This window comes from Mastigoproctus giganteus, chromosome 9 (assembly GCF_048544385.1).
Source record: "Mastigoproctus giganteus isolate SK-2022 chromosome 9, ASM4854438v1, whole genome shotgun sequence".
In the NCBI taxonomy this organism is placed as follows: Eukaryota; Metazoa; Arthropoda; class Arachnida; order Uropygi; family Thelyphonidae; genus Mastigoproctus; species Mastigoproctus giganteus.
Genome location: NC_143583.1, coordinates 190,230,467 through 190,246,571, shown reverse-complemented (window position 1 = coordinate 190,246,571; position 16,105 = coordinate 190,230,467). Strand labels below are relative to the sequence as shown.

Genomic DNA, 16,105 nt, shown 5'->3' with positions numbered 1-16,105 from the left:
TCTCTTCTCCAATGGAACCTTTATCTCATGGCTATTCCCAACCTGGTGTGGTTTGGCATTACAAGAATGCAAAATGGGATGACCTGCGAGACTTCTTTTCTTCTTTTGCTTGGTCGGATTACTGTTTCAAAACTTCTGATGTCAAAGTTTGCTCAGATCGTGTCAGTGAAATTATTCTTGCAGGAATGGAATCCTTTATCCCACACTCCATTTTAAAATCTCATCCTTTATTTAACCTTGGTTTTCCAATAAATGTGCTAATGCTGTTCAAGAGAAGAATGTTGCATATCATAATTGACTTGTTTCTAATTTTTCAGTGTTATTTTCTGCCTACACCAAAGCTCGCAACAATTGTAAAGCAGTTATTAATCAGTCCAAACTAGAGTTTGAACAGGTTAACTTGCTTCTTGCCCTAATGGTAGCCGAGCAGTCTGGTCTCTTGCCAAAACTATGGGCCGCAACTTTTGCCCATCTCTGCTCCTACCTCTGTCCAAACCAGATGGTTCTTTTGTCACTTCAGCCAAGGATAAAGCTGACCTGCTAGAACGCCAAATTTCTTCCAGCTCATGTATTAATGACCTTGGTAAAACACCTCTCACCATTCCCAACACGCTCCATTCAATGCCTCCTGTGGTCTTCCGTCAAAAGGATATCAGAAGGATTTTGATGAATCTTGATGCTAAGAAAGCTCCAGGTCCTGATATTATTTCTCCACTTGTTCTCAAAACCTGTGCTCCTGAACTTACTCTTATTCTTTGCCGCCTTTTTTCACTTTCTTATTCCAAAGGTGTTTTTCCTTCTGCTTGGAAATTTGCTCATATCCAGCTATTTCCTAAAAAGGGTGACAAATCCCTCCCATCCAATTATCTTCCCATTGCAATTACTTCTACTCTTTCTAAAGTAATGGAGAAATCAATTAACCACCAACTCTTAAACTATCTAGAAACCTTCCGTCTGATCAACGATCGCCAGTATGGATTCCGTCAGTGTCGATCCACTGGTGATATTCTGGCTTATGTTACCCATTTATGGACTAATTCAATGGAAAAGTTCAGTGAAACACAAGTAGTTGCTCTTGACATCTCAAAGGCTTTTGATCGTGTTTGGCATAAAGGTCTTTTAAACAAGCTTCCATCTCATGGTTTGCCAACTGTTTTTGGTAATTGGTTATCCAGTTTTCTCTCTGATCGCTCACTGAGGGTGATGGTAGATGGCTCTCTGTCTTTTAACTTCTCCACTAATGCCAGAAAGAACTGAACCTTGGGGGACACTAATGTCCCCCAAGGTTCAGTTCTTTCCCCCACTCTTTTCCTCTTGTATATTAATGACCTTCTTCCATTGACTGGAAATCCTATCCATAGTTTTGCCGATGATAGCACATTGCATTCCACTTTCCATTTTGAGAAACCTTGTCCCGCTCAATCAGCTTCAACTTCTCAAAAATCTGCTACCAATTCCTTAAATGCCGATCTTCAGGTAATTCTCCAGTGTGACAAAGACAACTTAGTTGATTTCAACCCTTCTAAAACTCAGTCTTGTCTTATATCTCACAAAAAGGATTGTTCTGCTCCTATGCTTATCTTTAGTGACACTCCGATTTCTAGGCAAAATGATATCTCTCTTTTGGGGATTACCCTGACTTCTAGTCTCTCTTGGCACAAGCACATTACAAATATTGCTTCCTCTGCATCTAAAAAACTTGATTTTCTCTTTCGCTCTCAGCATTACTTTTCTTCCAAACAGCAGCTCACTCTGTATAAATCGTAAATCCACCCTGCCATGGAATATTGTTGCTACATCTGGGGTGGTGCCCTCAAAACCTCTCTCAGGCTTCTTGATTCCATTCAGAAGAGGGCAGTTAGGTTAATTAATGAGTCATCTCTAACAGAGTCTCTCCACTCGCCTTCTCATAGACGCACTGTTTCTGCTGCATGCCTCTTCTACAGACACTTCCATGGACACTTTTCTTCTGAATTGGCTTCTATAATTCCCGCTCTCTCCTTCAAAACAGCTCGAACACGTGCCGCCACCAGCCAACATCCATTTACTGTCCAACTTCAAACCCACAGAACCAACTTTTCATCTTCGTCATTTCCAGAAAACGGCAGTGTTCCAGAAAACGGCAGTTTTCTGGAACAACCTTCCTTCATATGTATTTCCTGAAAATTACAATTTACAGAAGTTCAAGTCCAATGTGAACAAATATTCCTCTTTCATCTTCTCAACCTACAACCCAAGCACGGTACTAAGTACTATAGGTTCTAATACCTCTCGTGTTTGGGGTTCACATAAAAAAAAAATAAAAAAATTGAACAATCTGTGCAAGATGATTAGCAATTGCAAAAGCCTCAGCATCTCGACCACCTGGGTCGGTGTGACTAGAAAACGGAAGCCAGCTGGAGTAGCGAACATTAAAATCACCAAGGAAAATTACCTCACTGTTAGGAAAGTTGGACCGAAGGAAGTCAATTTGCAAAGAGAGGAAGTCAAAGAGCTCCAAGTGATTAGTGGAGTTGGGAGAATGGGAGAGACAACAGATGAATTTGACATAACGAGGTAGAGAGATTTTAAGCCAGAGAAGATCGAAGAGAGGAGATTCCAAATTACCAAGTCTCCAACAAGAAATATCGAAACGGACGTATGCGCAAGTACCACCTTTGAGGAGAAAATAATCATACAGTGAATAATTTGGGCAACTGAGATGAGCAGTAGTTGAATCAACCGATAACTGAGATCTGTCAGAAAAAGTACATGGGGTTTGGCAGACTGCAAGTGGAAATGGACATCGTTGAGATTAGAAATGAGACCACGTATATTTGTGAAATGAACTAGGAAGTGTTTGGGAGGTTTAGATCTTTTTGCAGATAAGCTTACTCTATTAATTTGACAATTCATGGTGTATTCAACAGTGAGAAAAAGTGGGGGCTGAGAGGGGGACATACTGTACGTAGTAATGAAATTTTTGGATATGTCATACACATTCGACCGTGTACTTAGAAGGGTTGTTTGTGAGAAAAAGATCAAGCGTGTTGGCTGTATGGTTAGGATTGTCCTGTACATACAGCCAACACACTCATATTTTTTTAATCCTGACTCAAACAAAATGTAAGAATATGCCCTTGCCAATATATTCTGCTGAAGAGTCTTGATAAATAATTAATTTACATTTTGTTACATTTTGTTTTAATTAATTAATTTAAATTAATTTACATTAATTTACATAAAGTCAGGATTAAAAAAATTAACTCATGTCATATATCAATGGCACGCATGCAGTCACTCACTCACTCACTCTCACACACACACACACACACACACACACACACACACACACACACACACACACACACACACACACACACACACAGTTGGCTTTGCATTAGCAACTCCCCTTGTGTAAGAATGGACTGGTCTGTGATGCCAGTGAGGGTTCAAAAATTGGGAATGGCCAAATAAGATTGCAATTCGCACATATGGTGATCAGTTTAAGAGTTTCTGTGAGGAAGAATGGGTTGGCACTGACAGCTTTCCAACTTCAAATGTGGAATGATTGTGAGACCAAGACATGAAGGTACCAGTATCTCAACAATAGTCAACACAGTTAAGTGCTCCAATTCTGTGGTGGCACAAGTCTACCTTGACTTACTCAGCAACAATCAAAGGTTAGGTTAGCAGCAACGTGTGGAAATATGTTGTCTGGCCTGATGAATCCTGTTTCAAACTCTATCATGCTGATAGGCATATACATATTTGAAGAAAGTAATATGAGGAAGTCTACCTTGACTTACTCAGCAGCAGTCAAACGACCAGCCAAAGGACAACGTGGGACAGCCACATGTGGTTGACTCCCAATTTGAGCATTGGGTTTTATTTTTTAACACAGCAGTACCACACTACAGTGGCCCAGCTAACTACCTAGTACAACATAGGAATAGCAAGACCAACATCTACATGGACTATGAGCCAGACATTAGCTTGTATAGGCTATGGCAGTCAATAGCTGTCACAAGTACTCATGCATACACAACAGAGAAACAAGAAACTGTGCACTGTATTGGCATATCAGCAGCAACGTGTGGAAATCTGTTGTCTGGCCTGATGAATCCTGTTTCAAACTTTATCATGCTGATAGGCATATCCATATTTGAAGAAAGTAATATGAGGGCAAGGCACAGTTCACATTTGGCAGGCTGTAGGCAGTGGTGTTATGGTTTGGAACTGTTTTCATGGTATTCCCTGGGTCCCATTAATCAGTAGCTTGACAGGAACACCTATCTTTATATTGTTGCTGACTAAGTAAACCACTTCATGATGACATTTTATCTGGCATCTATTAACAAGACAATACATCAGGCCTCAAGGCCTGGAAGGTTGTAAACCTTTTTAAGGAACATGGCAATAAATTCTCTATTCTATCATGGCTGCCCAATTCATCTGATCTCAATTAAGCATGTTTGAGACCTAATGGGAAATAATATCTGATGCTATGTCCATCCATATGACAATGAGTGGACATTACTGGACACATTGTGCAATGCATAGATAGCACTACTATAGGCCACAATGCAACACCTTATGGAGTCCATGCAAGATGTGTATGGGCTTGTGTTACAGGCAGAAGATGGCCCCATGAGGTATTAGATCGGTGTTGCTCATGCAAAGTCAACTCAATGTACTTGCATAGTGTATAAACTAAAAAAATGCTAGAAGTGTAGTAAACAAATTTGATAAATTTGAAGTACTGGTTAAGTCATCAAATATGGACATATCAGCGACATGGTGCCACTCAGACATAATGGATGTGTAATTTGAATATAGCAAGTATAATGTGTACAGAAAGGATAAGGAGGAAGGGAGAGTTATGCTCTTGGCTAAGAAAGAAATAGAATCTAAGGCAGTGCAACTAGCTGATGTAGATGGCCACAATATTGAGTCAGTTTGATGTGATATAAGCACTTGGGAAAACAAAAATAAAAGTAGGAGTGCATTATAGGCTATATGAATGTGATTGAGGGATTTGAAATCCAGTCACTTACCTAATATCAAGACTTTTCTGGATTCAATGGATGAATGTTTTTGACACCAGCATGTAAAAAAAGGCAACAAGAGAAAGCAATATTCTTGATTTGATTATCAAGAAGTGACTCTTCATATATTAAGAATTTCTAGATAAAGGAACCACTTGGGAGCAGTGATTAGTGTACGATGTGGGAGCTACATAAAGATATAACTACTGTCAACAGTAAAGGGAGGGATTTTGCTTTAAGAAAGATAACTACAACGATCTCAAACAGTTTTTAAATTCTATTCAGTAGGACCAATTGATGATGTTACCAAATAAAAATTCTAAATGGGAAGCATTCAGGAAAGTAACAGTAGAAGTCAGAATTTTTACATTAATTATGAGATACTGTTCAAGGCCTGAACCACAACTGACGTTGAATGAACTGATGAGATTAGTGGCCAAGAATAAAAATACATGGGATGAATACGTAAAGCAAGTGTATGAGCTTATGCAGCATCAGCCAAAAAAAAAAAAAAAAAAATCACACCATTCCCTCCAAATTCTTGTCCAGTTCCTCCGTAAATTTATTCAACCTATCAACTTCCACAACGACAGATGGAAGTTTGTTCCAGCAATTAACCACCCACTGGCTAAAGACAAATTTCTGCACATCTATTCTACATCTGTCCTTTCTTAATTTGAATTTATGCCCCCTTAGGTTCATAATCTGAACAAGTGGAAGAATCCCATCAGAATTCAGCATGCTCAACCCATTCAAGGCCTTATACACCTCAATCAGATAACTGCGCAGGTACCTAGTCTCCAGCCACTGCAATTTGCAGAACTTAAGCCTCTCTCTTGGTAAGAGGATCCCTTCATTCCCTTCACCAATCTTGTTGCCCTTCTATGTACACGCTCAAGCAAATCTACATCCTTCCTAAAATGAGGCCTCCAGACCTGTACGCAGTACACAAGGCGTGGCCTGACCATTGCCTTATACAGAGGGACAATCACCTCCTTTTCCCTGCTAGCAAAATTCCTATATATATCATCGACAAAACCCCATGACCAGCCCTGGCAGACTGTCTGCATTGCTCAGAAAACTTCATATCTGACTGCACAATTACTCCCAAGTCTTTTTCATTTTCTACCACCTTAAGTGTAGTACCACACAGTTGATACGTTTCTCTGGGGTTACTTCTACCCATATGCAGTACTTTGCATTTGTCAAGGCTAAACTTCAGTTGCTACTTCTTAGCCCATCTGCCCAAATTTTCTAGATCCTGTTGCAGTAGCACACTGTCATTACTGTCATTACTGTCATTAACAACCCTGCCAACCTTTGTATCATCTGCAAGCTTCGACATTAAGCCTGATATACCTTCATCAATATCATTGATAAATATATAAAAGAACAGTGGACCCAACATCGAACCCTGTGGGACTCCACTAATAATCTACAGCAAATATGAACTGGTCTGCAATCAAGCACAAATGAGATTAGACAAGCTAAGGCAGATTACAAGAAGTCTCTGGCAAACAGTGCAAAGACTTCTTTAATTATGTTAATTAATACTAGATGGAAAAGAATAAATCACATGAATTATACAATTCATATCTGCTAGATATGAATTGCATAACAAATGATTCTGATTAGTCTGCTGACAAACTGAATAGATATTTTGCATATACATTCCCATATGAGGAATTTTTTAGGTGTGTAAAAGCCAGAATTTTATATAAAATTCTGACAAGGAGTTAATGGTTTGGTGATAACTAAAAGGAAAGTGGAAGAGAAATTGAAGGTAAAAATAAATAAGGCATATGGGAGAGATGGGATCTATCCAATTATACAAAGAGAGCCAACAAAAGTGATAAGCAATCCTTTGGCTATAATTTTAGTAAAATAATAAGAGGAGTTTACCTCAATATAGTACGTAGAACACTTCCGTATGATACCCTCCAGAAATAAAAACGAAACAAATCGACAACTTACCGGTACATCAGAGTAAAATATAAATAATTAAATAATCAATTTAAAACAATCAAAAATCAAATTAACGCAATTAAAAGAATCTAACGAAAATATTCAAAACGATTTTCCTTCCTGAAGCTGACAACATACGACATACAGTTGAAAAGCGTTGTCAGCTTCAGGAAGGAAAATCGTTTTGAATATTTTCGTTAGATTCTTTTAATTGCGTTAATTTGATTTTTGATTGTGTTAAATTGATTTGAATTGTTTTAAATTGATTATTTAATTATTTATATTTTACTCTAATGTACCGGTAAGTTGTCGATTTTTTCGTTTTTATTTCTGGAGGGTATCATACGGAAGTGTTCTACGTACTATATTGAGGTAAACTCCTCTTATTATTTTACTAATTTTATTATCAACGTAGAACATATTGAGTATTACAGCTGTGATTCATACTATCTAATGTGGCTATAATTATAAGAACATCCTTGGATTCAGGGAAGATCCCTATGGAATGGAGATGTGTCTATATTTCCCCAATTCATAAAGAAGGATTAGCGGGTGAAATGTGTGATTACAGACCTATAAGCCTGAGTCTGTTCCAGGAATTGAATCATTGTTTAAATAAGTAATGTACAACCATTTAGAAAGGAGTGCACTTAGTGTAGTCGCAGCATGAATTTCTTAAGGGGCAACCCTGTTTAACCAATCTGACTGGATACTATGATGCAGTAACAAAGGAATTTAATAAAAAAATAATTTTGACATCATATACGTTCAAAAATTAAAAAAAAAAAAAAAAAAAAAAAGCTTTTGATACTGCTGCACACAAAAGACTGCTGTACAAATTGGAGCAGTGTGGCATTAGGGGCAAGTTACTGTTATGAATAAAGGGATGGAGGAATGCGAGGGAAGAGGGAGCACGGACAAAGTTATTAGTGGATTGAAATCATATTCACAATAATTTTTGAATTGCGGCAGTCAGTTGGGGTAAGTTACATAAAAAGTGCTATTCTGCATGTTTTTATGATAATACAGAAACCCCTATAAGCGACCACCACCTCAATGAGACCACCTTTAAAAAGACCAATATTTCTTAGAACAGTTTTAAATAAGTGTCCAGTGTATTACAACTATATTTTCTAGGGCGACCACTTTCTGACTCAACTGCGACCGTTAATTCTGTTGTTTGGTGGCTGGTGTATTCCATAGATTTATAGGAATCTATAACTCTCTAAGATAACAATTGTCTTACCTAACCAAGCCTGTTAATCCTGTTTTTTGGCAGCCGGCATTTTTCACAGATTTCTATGAACTGGAATTTCTGATGTAACTGTATAAATATTGACACCAAATAGGTATTTCATTCATTTATTTCTGATTTATCCATCTTTGAATATAGACAGGATGGCAGAAAAAAGCAAAATGAAAATATTTTAAATTTAGAAATGTGAGTGAAAATTATAGAAGACACAGTAAAGGATTTATTGTAAAGATAGCTGGCAAAAAAGTATAATTGTAACAAAACGCAAATTCAAAAAATTTTACAAGAAAAAATAATAAAAAAAAGTGGATTCGGAATGCAAATAAAAATATTCAACAAGAAACATATCAACCATAACAAGAAATTAATGAGAAACTAACACTTGCCTGGTTTGCAGTGTTCTTGCTAGAGTAATTTCAGTAAAAAGTATTCATCCAGCACGAAGAATTAAGTTTTGTAACAGAAATAACATTGTTTTGAAGACTGTGTGGTGAAAGTGCATCTGTAGATGAAAATAATGTGATTTTGCATTTGCAATCTTTAACACAACGATATGAACCAAAAGACAACTTTATGTAGATGAAACTGGCCTCTTTTATCATGTTTTAACAAGTAAATCATTCATGTTCAAAGGTTCTAATTATTTTGGTTATAAAAAAGAAAAACAAAGAGTGACAATTTTACTGTGTGTAAATTCTTTGGGACAAAAAAAAAGAAAGAACCATAATTAGTACTGAACTTAGACCAAGATTTTTTAAAAATGAATGACATCCAAGAATGTTGATTGGTATGCCAATAAAAAGTGTTATTTTTTATGAATGGCTTCACAATTTGGACAAAAAAAAAAAAAAAAATTAAAAAAGAAAATAGGAAGATCTTACTATTATTAGATAATTCTTCATGTCATACCAAAAATTTGAATTTAAGTAATGTAAATTTATTATTTCTTCTTGCTAATATATCAAGTGTTTGTCAACCACTGGACTACGGTATCAACAGTCAAAGATAGCTGGCATCAATATATTTTAACTACATTAGTATAAAAATTATGCACACAGTACAAAATGTTGAAGTAGTTAAAAAAAAAATTTCTAGCAAACATTTTTGAACATTTGAATAGTGTTAGTGAAAATACTATACAAAAGTGTATCAATAAATGTGGAATTAACTGTAATACTAACATGGAGGTTGATGTCAGAACCAATCTTATAGAAACAGAAAAAGAAATTGTTCAACTTAGATAGCATAAATGGGACCATCGATATGGAATTTGAAGAAGATTTAGTCACATGTAAAAATGTCAAAGAAACCTGGGAAGAAGAATTTTATGATTTTGCTAGGAACATTGACAACAATGACAATTTATATCAAAATACAAATACAAACAATGAATTGGATGTTTAAGAAATTAAAATTCCAATTAAAAAAAGTGTAAACATTGTTTCGTTAGGACCTAAAAATTTATCTTGCAATATAGGTAATAATAAAATGTTACAATTATTAAATGATTTTATAACTATTTTAGAAAAGGAAATAATTCAACAAATAAACAAAATCATCCAGACAAACTATGTTACCCCAATATTTCAAAAAATAAAAATACATATTTTATATTATGTTTAGTTTTAAGATTTTTATAATTAATGTAAAAAAATAATTTACAGTTTCAATAAAATATTCTTAAAATAAGACTTATTTCTATTGTCCTATTAAAATTTTCTTTATATATTTCTGCCTTTATAAAAGACCAAATACATGTGGAACCGAAGGTAGTAGTCTCAGAGAGGTTTCACTGTAGTTTAATCAGAATAATGATTAATTGCCTTTTTTTTGTTAAGCCAGGAGTAATAAATTTAAATTTATTATCAGTATACATTTATACATGAACCTGACCAATATACAGCATGAAAATAAGATAATTACTTCCCATCTGAAAGTCATCCCTCCCTTTTTCTCAATAATAGTATACCTCATAAGTAGTCAATTACTCAGTATGTCTCAACAGTCAGTTACTATTATAGCCTTCACATTCTTAACCTATCACTGACTATTAAGAACAAGATTAAATCTTTAAAATATAAATATATTTGAAAGGATTCTCTGTTTTACCTAAAATTCGCAAGTTATCACAAGAAAAGAGTGGATTCTCATCCATATGTTGTAGAAGACGCCCCGGGGTACATATAATGATGTTACATCTATCCATTCGTTTTCTTTCAAATTTTAAATCCTAGAATAAATCAAAGATGCAGTGACAATTAATAAAGGTATAATAATCTTCAAGAACTTTAATGATTTGATTGATGATATATAAATAACAATGAGGATACTATTAGAGGACACTTTTATTAAAACAATTAAAATATTCAGTTACATAAAAAAATAAACTATCATAAAACTGTTAAAAATACAGCTTTAAGGTCCTCATATTAGTTATTCCCTGTCTGTGATAAACCTCAATGTTTTTATCATTGAGGTTTATCACAGACATTCTTCCAGCAATGATAGCTGAAACAACAATGGATACAAAATGTATATCAATAACCTTCACAAGCCACATCTTGATAGCTGCAATGGCAGCATTATCATCAACAAAGTTCTATATGAATTTTTTCATATGAAAAAATCATATTTCATATGAAAAACTTTTGAAAATGGTATTATACCAAAAGGACTAGCATTCCTCAGGCCTGATAAATTAAATTGTTAGTTTTAATTGCTTATCATCTTCTTTCCCTAACTCTGCAATTTCATGAATGATGTTTGAGGTTTTTGTTCTTCCACAACCATATTTGTAATTTCATTATCAGGAAATGCTAGATCAATTTTTCGTTTATTTCTAGCAATACAACAGAAATGCAATAATTTGGCAATTTTTCATATCTTAATTGTTGAAACATCTGATTATATCACTTTTTCCACATATCAAAATTGAAAAATTAGCATCTACATACAGGACAAAAAGCAAACGTATTACCTTTTCCACACTATACAATATATGAAAAATCTTATGTGTACATTTTCTAAAATTTTATGTAGTATTTCTTTGGCATCTAACTGAAAGACTTAAATTAGCTTTCTACCATACAAATACAATGAAAAACTGTTGCTGTATGTTACAGATAACAACTCTGTTATCCCATATTCCTACTTTGCAACATAGACCAATATAGTTAGAAATATGGTGATTTTCTATGAAAATTTTCCCTTTAATACCACATGAGTTTTTTTTAAGTTGGTTTATTTTGCCTATTGACTAAATGTACTATATAATTAGGTAAGATTTTGGGAACCTTGCCAGAAATCATCATCAGACCATACATGACAGCCTCCAGCTTGCAGAAGGCTGTTAACATCAGGCCATACTTAGTGCAGCTAAATATGGTCTGATGATGGGTTCTGGCAAGGTTCTCAAAACATTACCCAATTGTATAGTACATTTAGTCAACAGGCTAAATAAACTAACTTAAAAAACCAACATGGTATAAGTGCTATTTAGAGAAAAAAAATTATGGTAGACTAGTTTAACAAAAACAAGAATAAATGCATAGAAGTTTTTAAAATATTGATTTTAATGTAGTTTTGTTATTTTTTTGTGAAAGAAAAAGATATAAAAAAAAATTATGTTATTATTAAGTGATGGAGATATGAATTATGTTCATATCTCCATTATGACAGAGGGGTCAAACTGAACCAAAAAGATGGATTCTCCATTTTTTGACATCATATGAACACATGGGTGTGCTAATGAATTGTAATTTTTATTCTTTTTTTTCGGAGTTGTCATATGATATTATTTAAAATGCTAAACAAAACTGAGCACTGTTACACTAACAATTGGACACAGGAAGATTTTCCTAGACCTGTAATAATTAGAAGCAGGAACTCTAAACAAAAGCCAAGAGATAAGTAAAGGAAGTTAATTGTTTCTCAGCCAAATATTAATTTTGTTTGTCTACTGATATCAGTATAAGAACTTCATAGAATAGGAGGGAATATGCCGATACCCACTACCCTAATATCATATTGACTAGTTCTTCTGATAATTCCACTTCTTTGCCATCAAAAAATGTGCATTCCTGCAGCACATTTAGCACTCATGTTTGAGCTACCTCAACAAGCACAGTGGGAACCTTATTGACCCAGGTGATATGCAGCCAAATGAGTCTTTCTTTTGTCTTACCACAGTTTTAGCAATTAATTTATCAAATGTAGTTGAGTAGCTGTTTAGCATTAACATTAGTAGAGGCACATAATGCAAGAAAGTAACCTTATATAGCATTAGCCAAAAAAAAAAAAACTTCCCATTTCACCCATCCATTCCTTCCAAAGGTTTGTCTAGTTCAGCCTTGAATTTATTTAAGCTGTCAACTTCCACAACAACAGATGGAAGTTTGTTCCAGTAATCAACCACCCGCTGGCTAAAGGCAAGTTTCCACACATCTATTCTACAACTGTCTTTCCTCAATTTGAATTTATGCCCCCACAGGTGCAGAATCTGAACAAAAGGAAGAATCCCATCAGCGTTGAGCTTGCACAAACCATTCAAGACCTTATACACCTCAATCACCTCACAGGTGCCTCATCTACAGACTCTGCAATTTGCAGAACTTAAGCCTTTCTTGGTAACAGAAACTCCACATCCTTCCTAATATGAGGCCTCCAGACTTGTATGCAATACTCAAGTTGTGGCCTGACCATTGCTTTATATAAGAAAAATTGCTACATATCATTAACAAGACCCCATGAGCTACTCTTGCAGAATTTTTGCACTGCTCAGAAAACATATCTGACTGCACAATTCTGCCCAGGTCTTTTTCATTTTCCATTACTCTGAGTGTAGTACCATAGAGTTGTTATGTTAATCTGGGGTTACTGCTACACACATGCAGCACTTTGCATTTGTCAATGTTAAACTTCAGTTGCCACCTGTCAGCCCATCTGCTCAACTTTTCCAGATCTTGTTGCAGTAGCATACTGTCCTTATTGTCACTAACAACCCTACCAACCTTTGTATCGTCTGCAAACTTTTACATTTAGCCTGATATACCTTTATCAGCATCATTGATAAATACAGAAAATAGAAACGAGCCCAACATGGAATCCTGAGGGACATCACTAATAACATTAGTCCACGAAGAGCAGTGTCCTTTGATTACCACTCTCTCTTCTCCCACTCAATCATCCCTTTATTCATAGCAGCAAACTTGCCCTTAATGCCATACTGCTTCAACTTTTACAGTAGTCTTCCATGTGCAACAGAAATACAGAATTATTTTTTGCATCCAGTTCCTTTGTGACCACATCATAATATCCAATCAAATTGGTCAGACAAGACTTCCCCTTAACACACCCATGCTATGTCTGAACTATAACTGCAGTCTTTTCTAGATGATCCTGCAGTGTTTCTTTAACCAGTGACTCCATTATTTTCCCCAGATTATCAGTCAAACCAACAGGCCTGTAATTACTTTTGTCACATTTTGATCCCCCCCCTTGTGAATTGGGGATACATTTGCACATCTCCAGTCTGTGGGAACCTCCTCTTAGTCCAAGGATGCCCTCATAATCATGGCTAAGGGCCTACTTACTTCCTTTGCTGTCTCCTTATTATAATTCGATAGATGCCATCCACCTCACGTGCCTTTCTTATGTTTAACAACATTAACAATTTCTCCTCCACTTTGCTCTCAGTTATTACAAAATCCTTTAGCTCCCTATTACAATTTGATAAACTTCTGGTATTCTCCTCCCTTAATAACTCATGTACTCATTCAGTTTACATTCAGTTTTTTGATGATCCTGCTACCTCAACAGGATCATCAAAAATCGAATCACTGATATCAAGTGGACCAATCTGATTCATCCCCTCCTATAGTTTACATAAGTAAAGAAGTCTTTACTGTTCTTTGTATCCTTTGCCAAAGATTTCTCGTAATCTGCCTTTGCTTGCCTAACCTCCTTCGTGACTTGATTACAGATTATCTTATATCTACCATAATTTATATGCATCTCATGCATTTTACTTCTCTACGAGTCTCATTAATGACCATATAGCCAACTTCCCGCTAGCTGATGAAGTGTGCAGGATTTCCTATTGATTATATAGCTTCAGAACCTAGAGTAAGCTCCACTCCCATCATGCCTGGGCAAAATTGCAGACAAATACATTCTGACCTAATTCACAGCATTTTTTCAGAGCATCCCTATGTTTATTCATCAAATCATCACTTTACATGCAATAATATACACGCAACTCTCACTTAAAGTGGATAATTTGTTCCCGAAAAACAGAATGCTAAGTGAATCTGCGCTAAGCAAGCACCATATTCCCATAAGGTAACATATGTATTTGTGAGTTGCAGTCTAAGGCATAGGATATTTTCTAATCAATCATAAATGGTAATGAAAAGATGCAAAATGCCGGTGAAAAAATATTTAATATTCAAAAATTTGCACATATAAAATATCCTATATTACATATGTATATAATTATGTGGAAGTAACTACATTACGTATCAAAATTAAACTTAAAATTTCAATTAAGGTCATGAATTTATTAATCTGATGACCCTAGGTTGTCAAGTTTTCGCATCCTTGGACTGAAAAATGTGTTGATTTTGGGTTGTACTTTGTCCCTCTTCCTCTCATTGTACAAAATCATGAAGGAATTAATTTCTTTCTTTAAATTTCTTATTAGCTTGGAACTTCATTCCACGTCAGGGTTGTTCTCCCAGAAATTATCACACATTTTTTCAAAGTGTTCAAAAGCTTCACTAAGTCCTTTTGCAGTCAGCGACTTTATCGGTTCTTCACCTGTAGGATCTTGATCATCTTCTCCCTCAATTGCATGCTCTTGTTCTTTTGTCATTTCCATGAGCTTTTCATTAGAGGCCATCCCTGTCATTGCCAATCATCTCTTGTATGTTGTCGTCATCAATTTGGTCCAATTCTGCTTCTTTTCCAAGCTCAACAATTTGCACTTTTAACATTCTCAATCAAATTATAAAATTCTTGGGAATCCATTATGTAATCCTTCCAAACTTTCCTCCACACTCCATTCATGGTTTTCTGAGTCACTTCATTCCAGGCACTTGAAATGTTGTAGATGGCAGTTTTAATGTTGTAGGATTTCCAAAACTCCTTAGGCTTAGTACATTTTCACCAGTGTTGATGGCTTTAAAGCTTGGGGAAAGGTGTTCCTTATGTAGTAAGCTTTAAATGTGGCAATAACATCACATGGTGATCACAGATGTGGTGTTTAGAGGCATGTAAAAAAAAAAAAATTTTTTTTTTTTTTTTTTTTTTTTTTTTTTATTGATTGTTCCACGTCTTCTATCTTTTGCTTGGATGTCCTAGTGCTTTGTCCATGATCAGAATTAGTTTGTAATCAGGGTTATTTTTCGCACAATATTCTTCCACTGTGGGACATCATAATTCAGAGTACCAATCAACGAAAAGAGGAGGCCTGGTTACCCAACCTTTTTTTTTTAATCAGCCTTCCAAAATTACAAGTAAGTTTAATTTAGTGAACCCTTTAAGAGCCTTTGGATTTTCCGAATGGTAAACTAAAAGGGGTTTTAATTTAAAAGCCCCCACCAGCATTACCACCCAACAATAAAGTCAACCAATCCTTCACCACTTTGAAGCCTGGCATGTTTTGCAAAACTTATTGAGCAGTATACCCTCCCTCTTCAATAATTTTAACAAGTTCTTTCGAAAGTTTCGGCTCCTTCTTGATCTACATTTGTGGTTTTCTTCCTTGTGGATTGCTCTGTTGTGCAGGTTATAGAGCTTTTTAAATCTATCGAACCAGCCCTTACTAGCATTATTATTATTAAATAGTTCCACATTTTTT

General features: G+C 35.3%; 1 protein-coding gene across 2 annotated transcripts in view; it reads right to left on the bottom strand.

Moving 5' to 3' along the window:
• Positions 1–16,105, bottom strand: part of LOC150080972 (putative ATP-dependent RNA helicase DDX10) — a 274,251-nt gene that overhangs the window by 162,264 nt on the left and 95,882 nt on the right. For both annotated transcript variants that reach the window (XM_090381935.1, XM_090381936.1), the window contains exon 5: positions 10,357–10,477. In XM_090381935.1, coding sequence (XP_090238061.1) covers positions 10,357–10,477 — 121 coding nt within the window. The remainder of the gene's footprint in view (positions 1–10,356; positions 10,478–16,105) is intronic.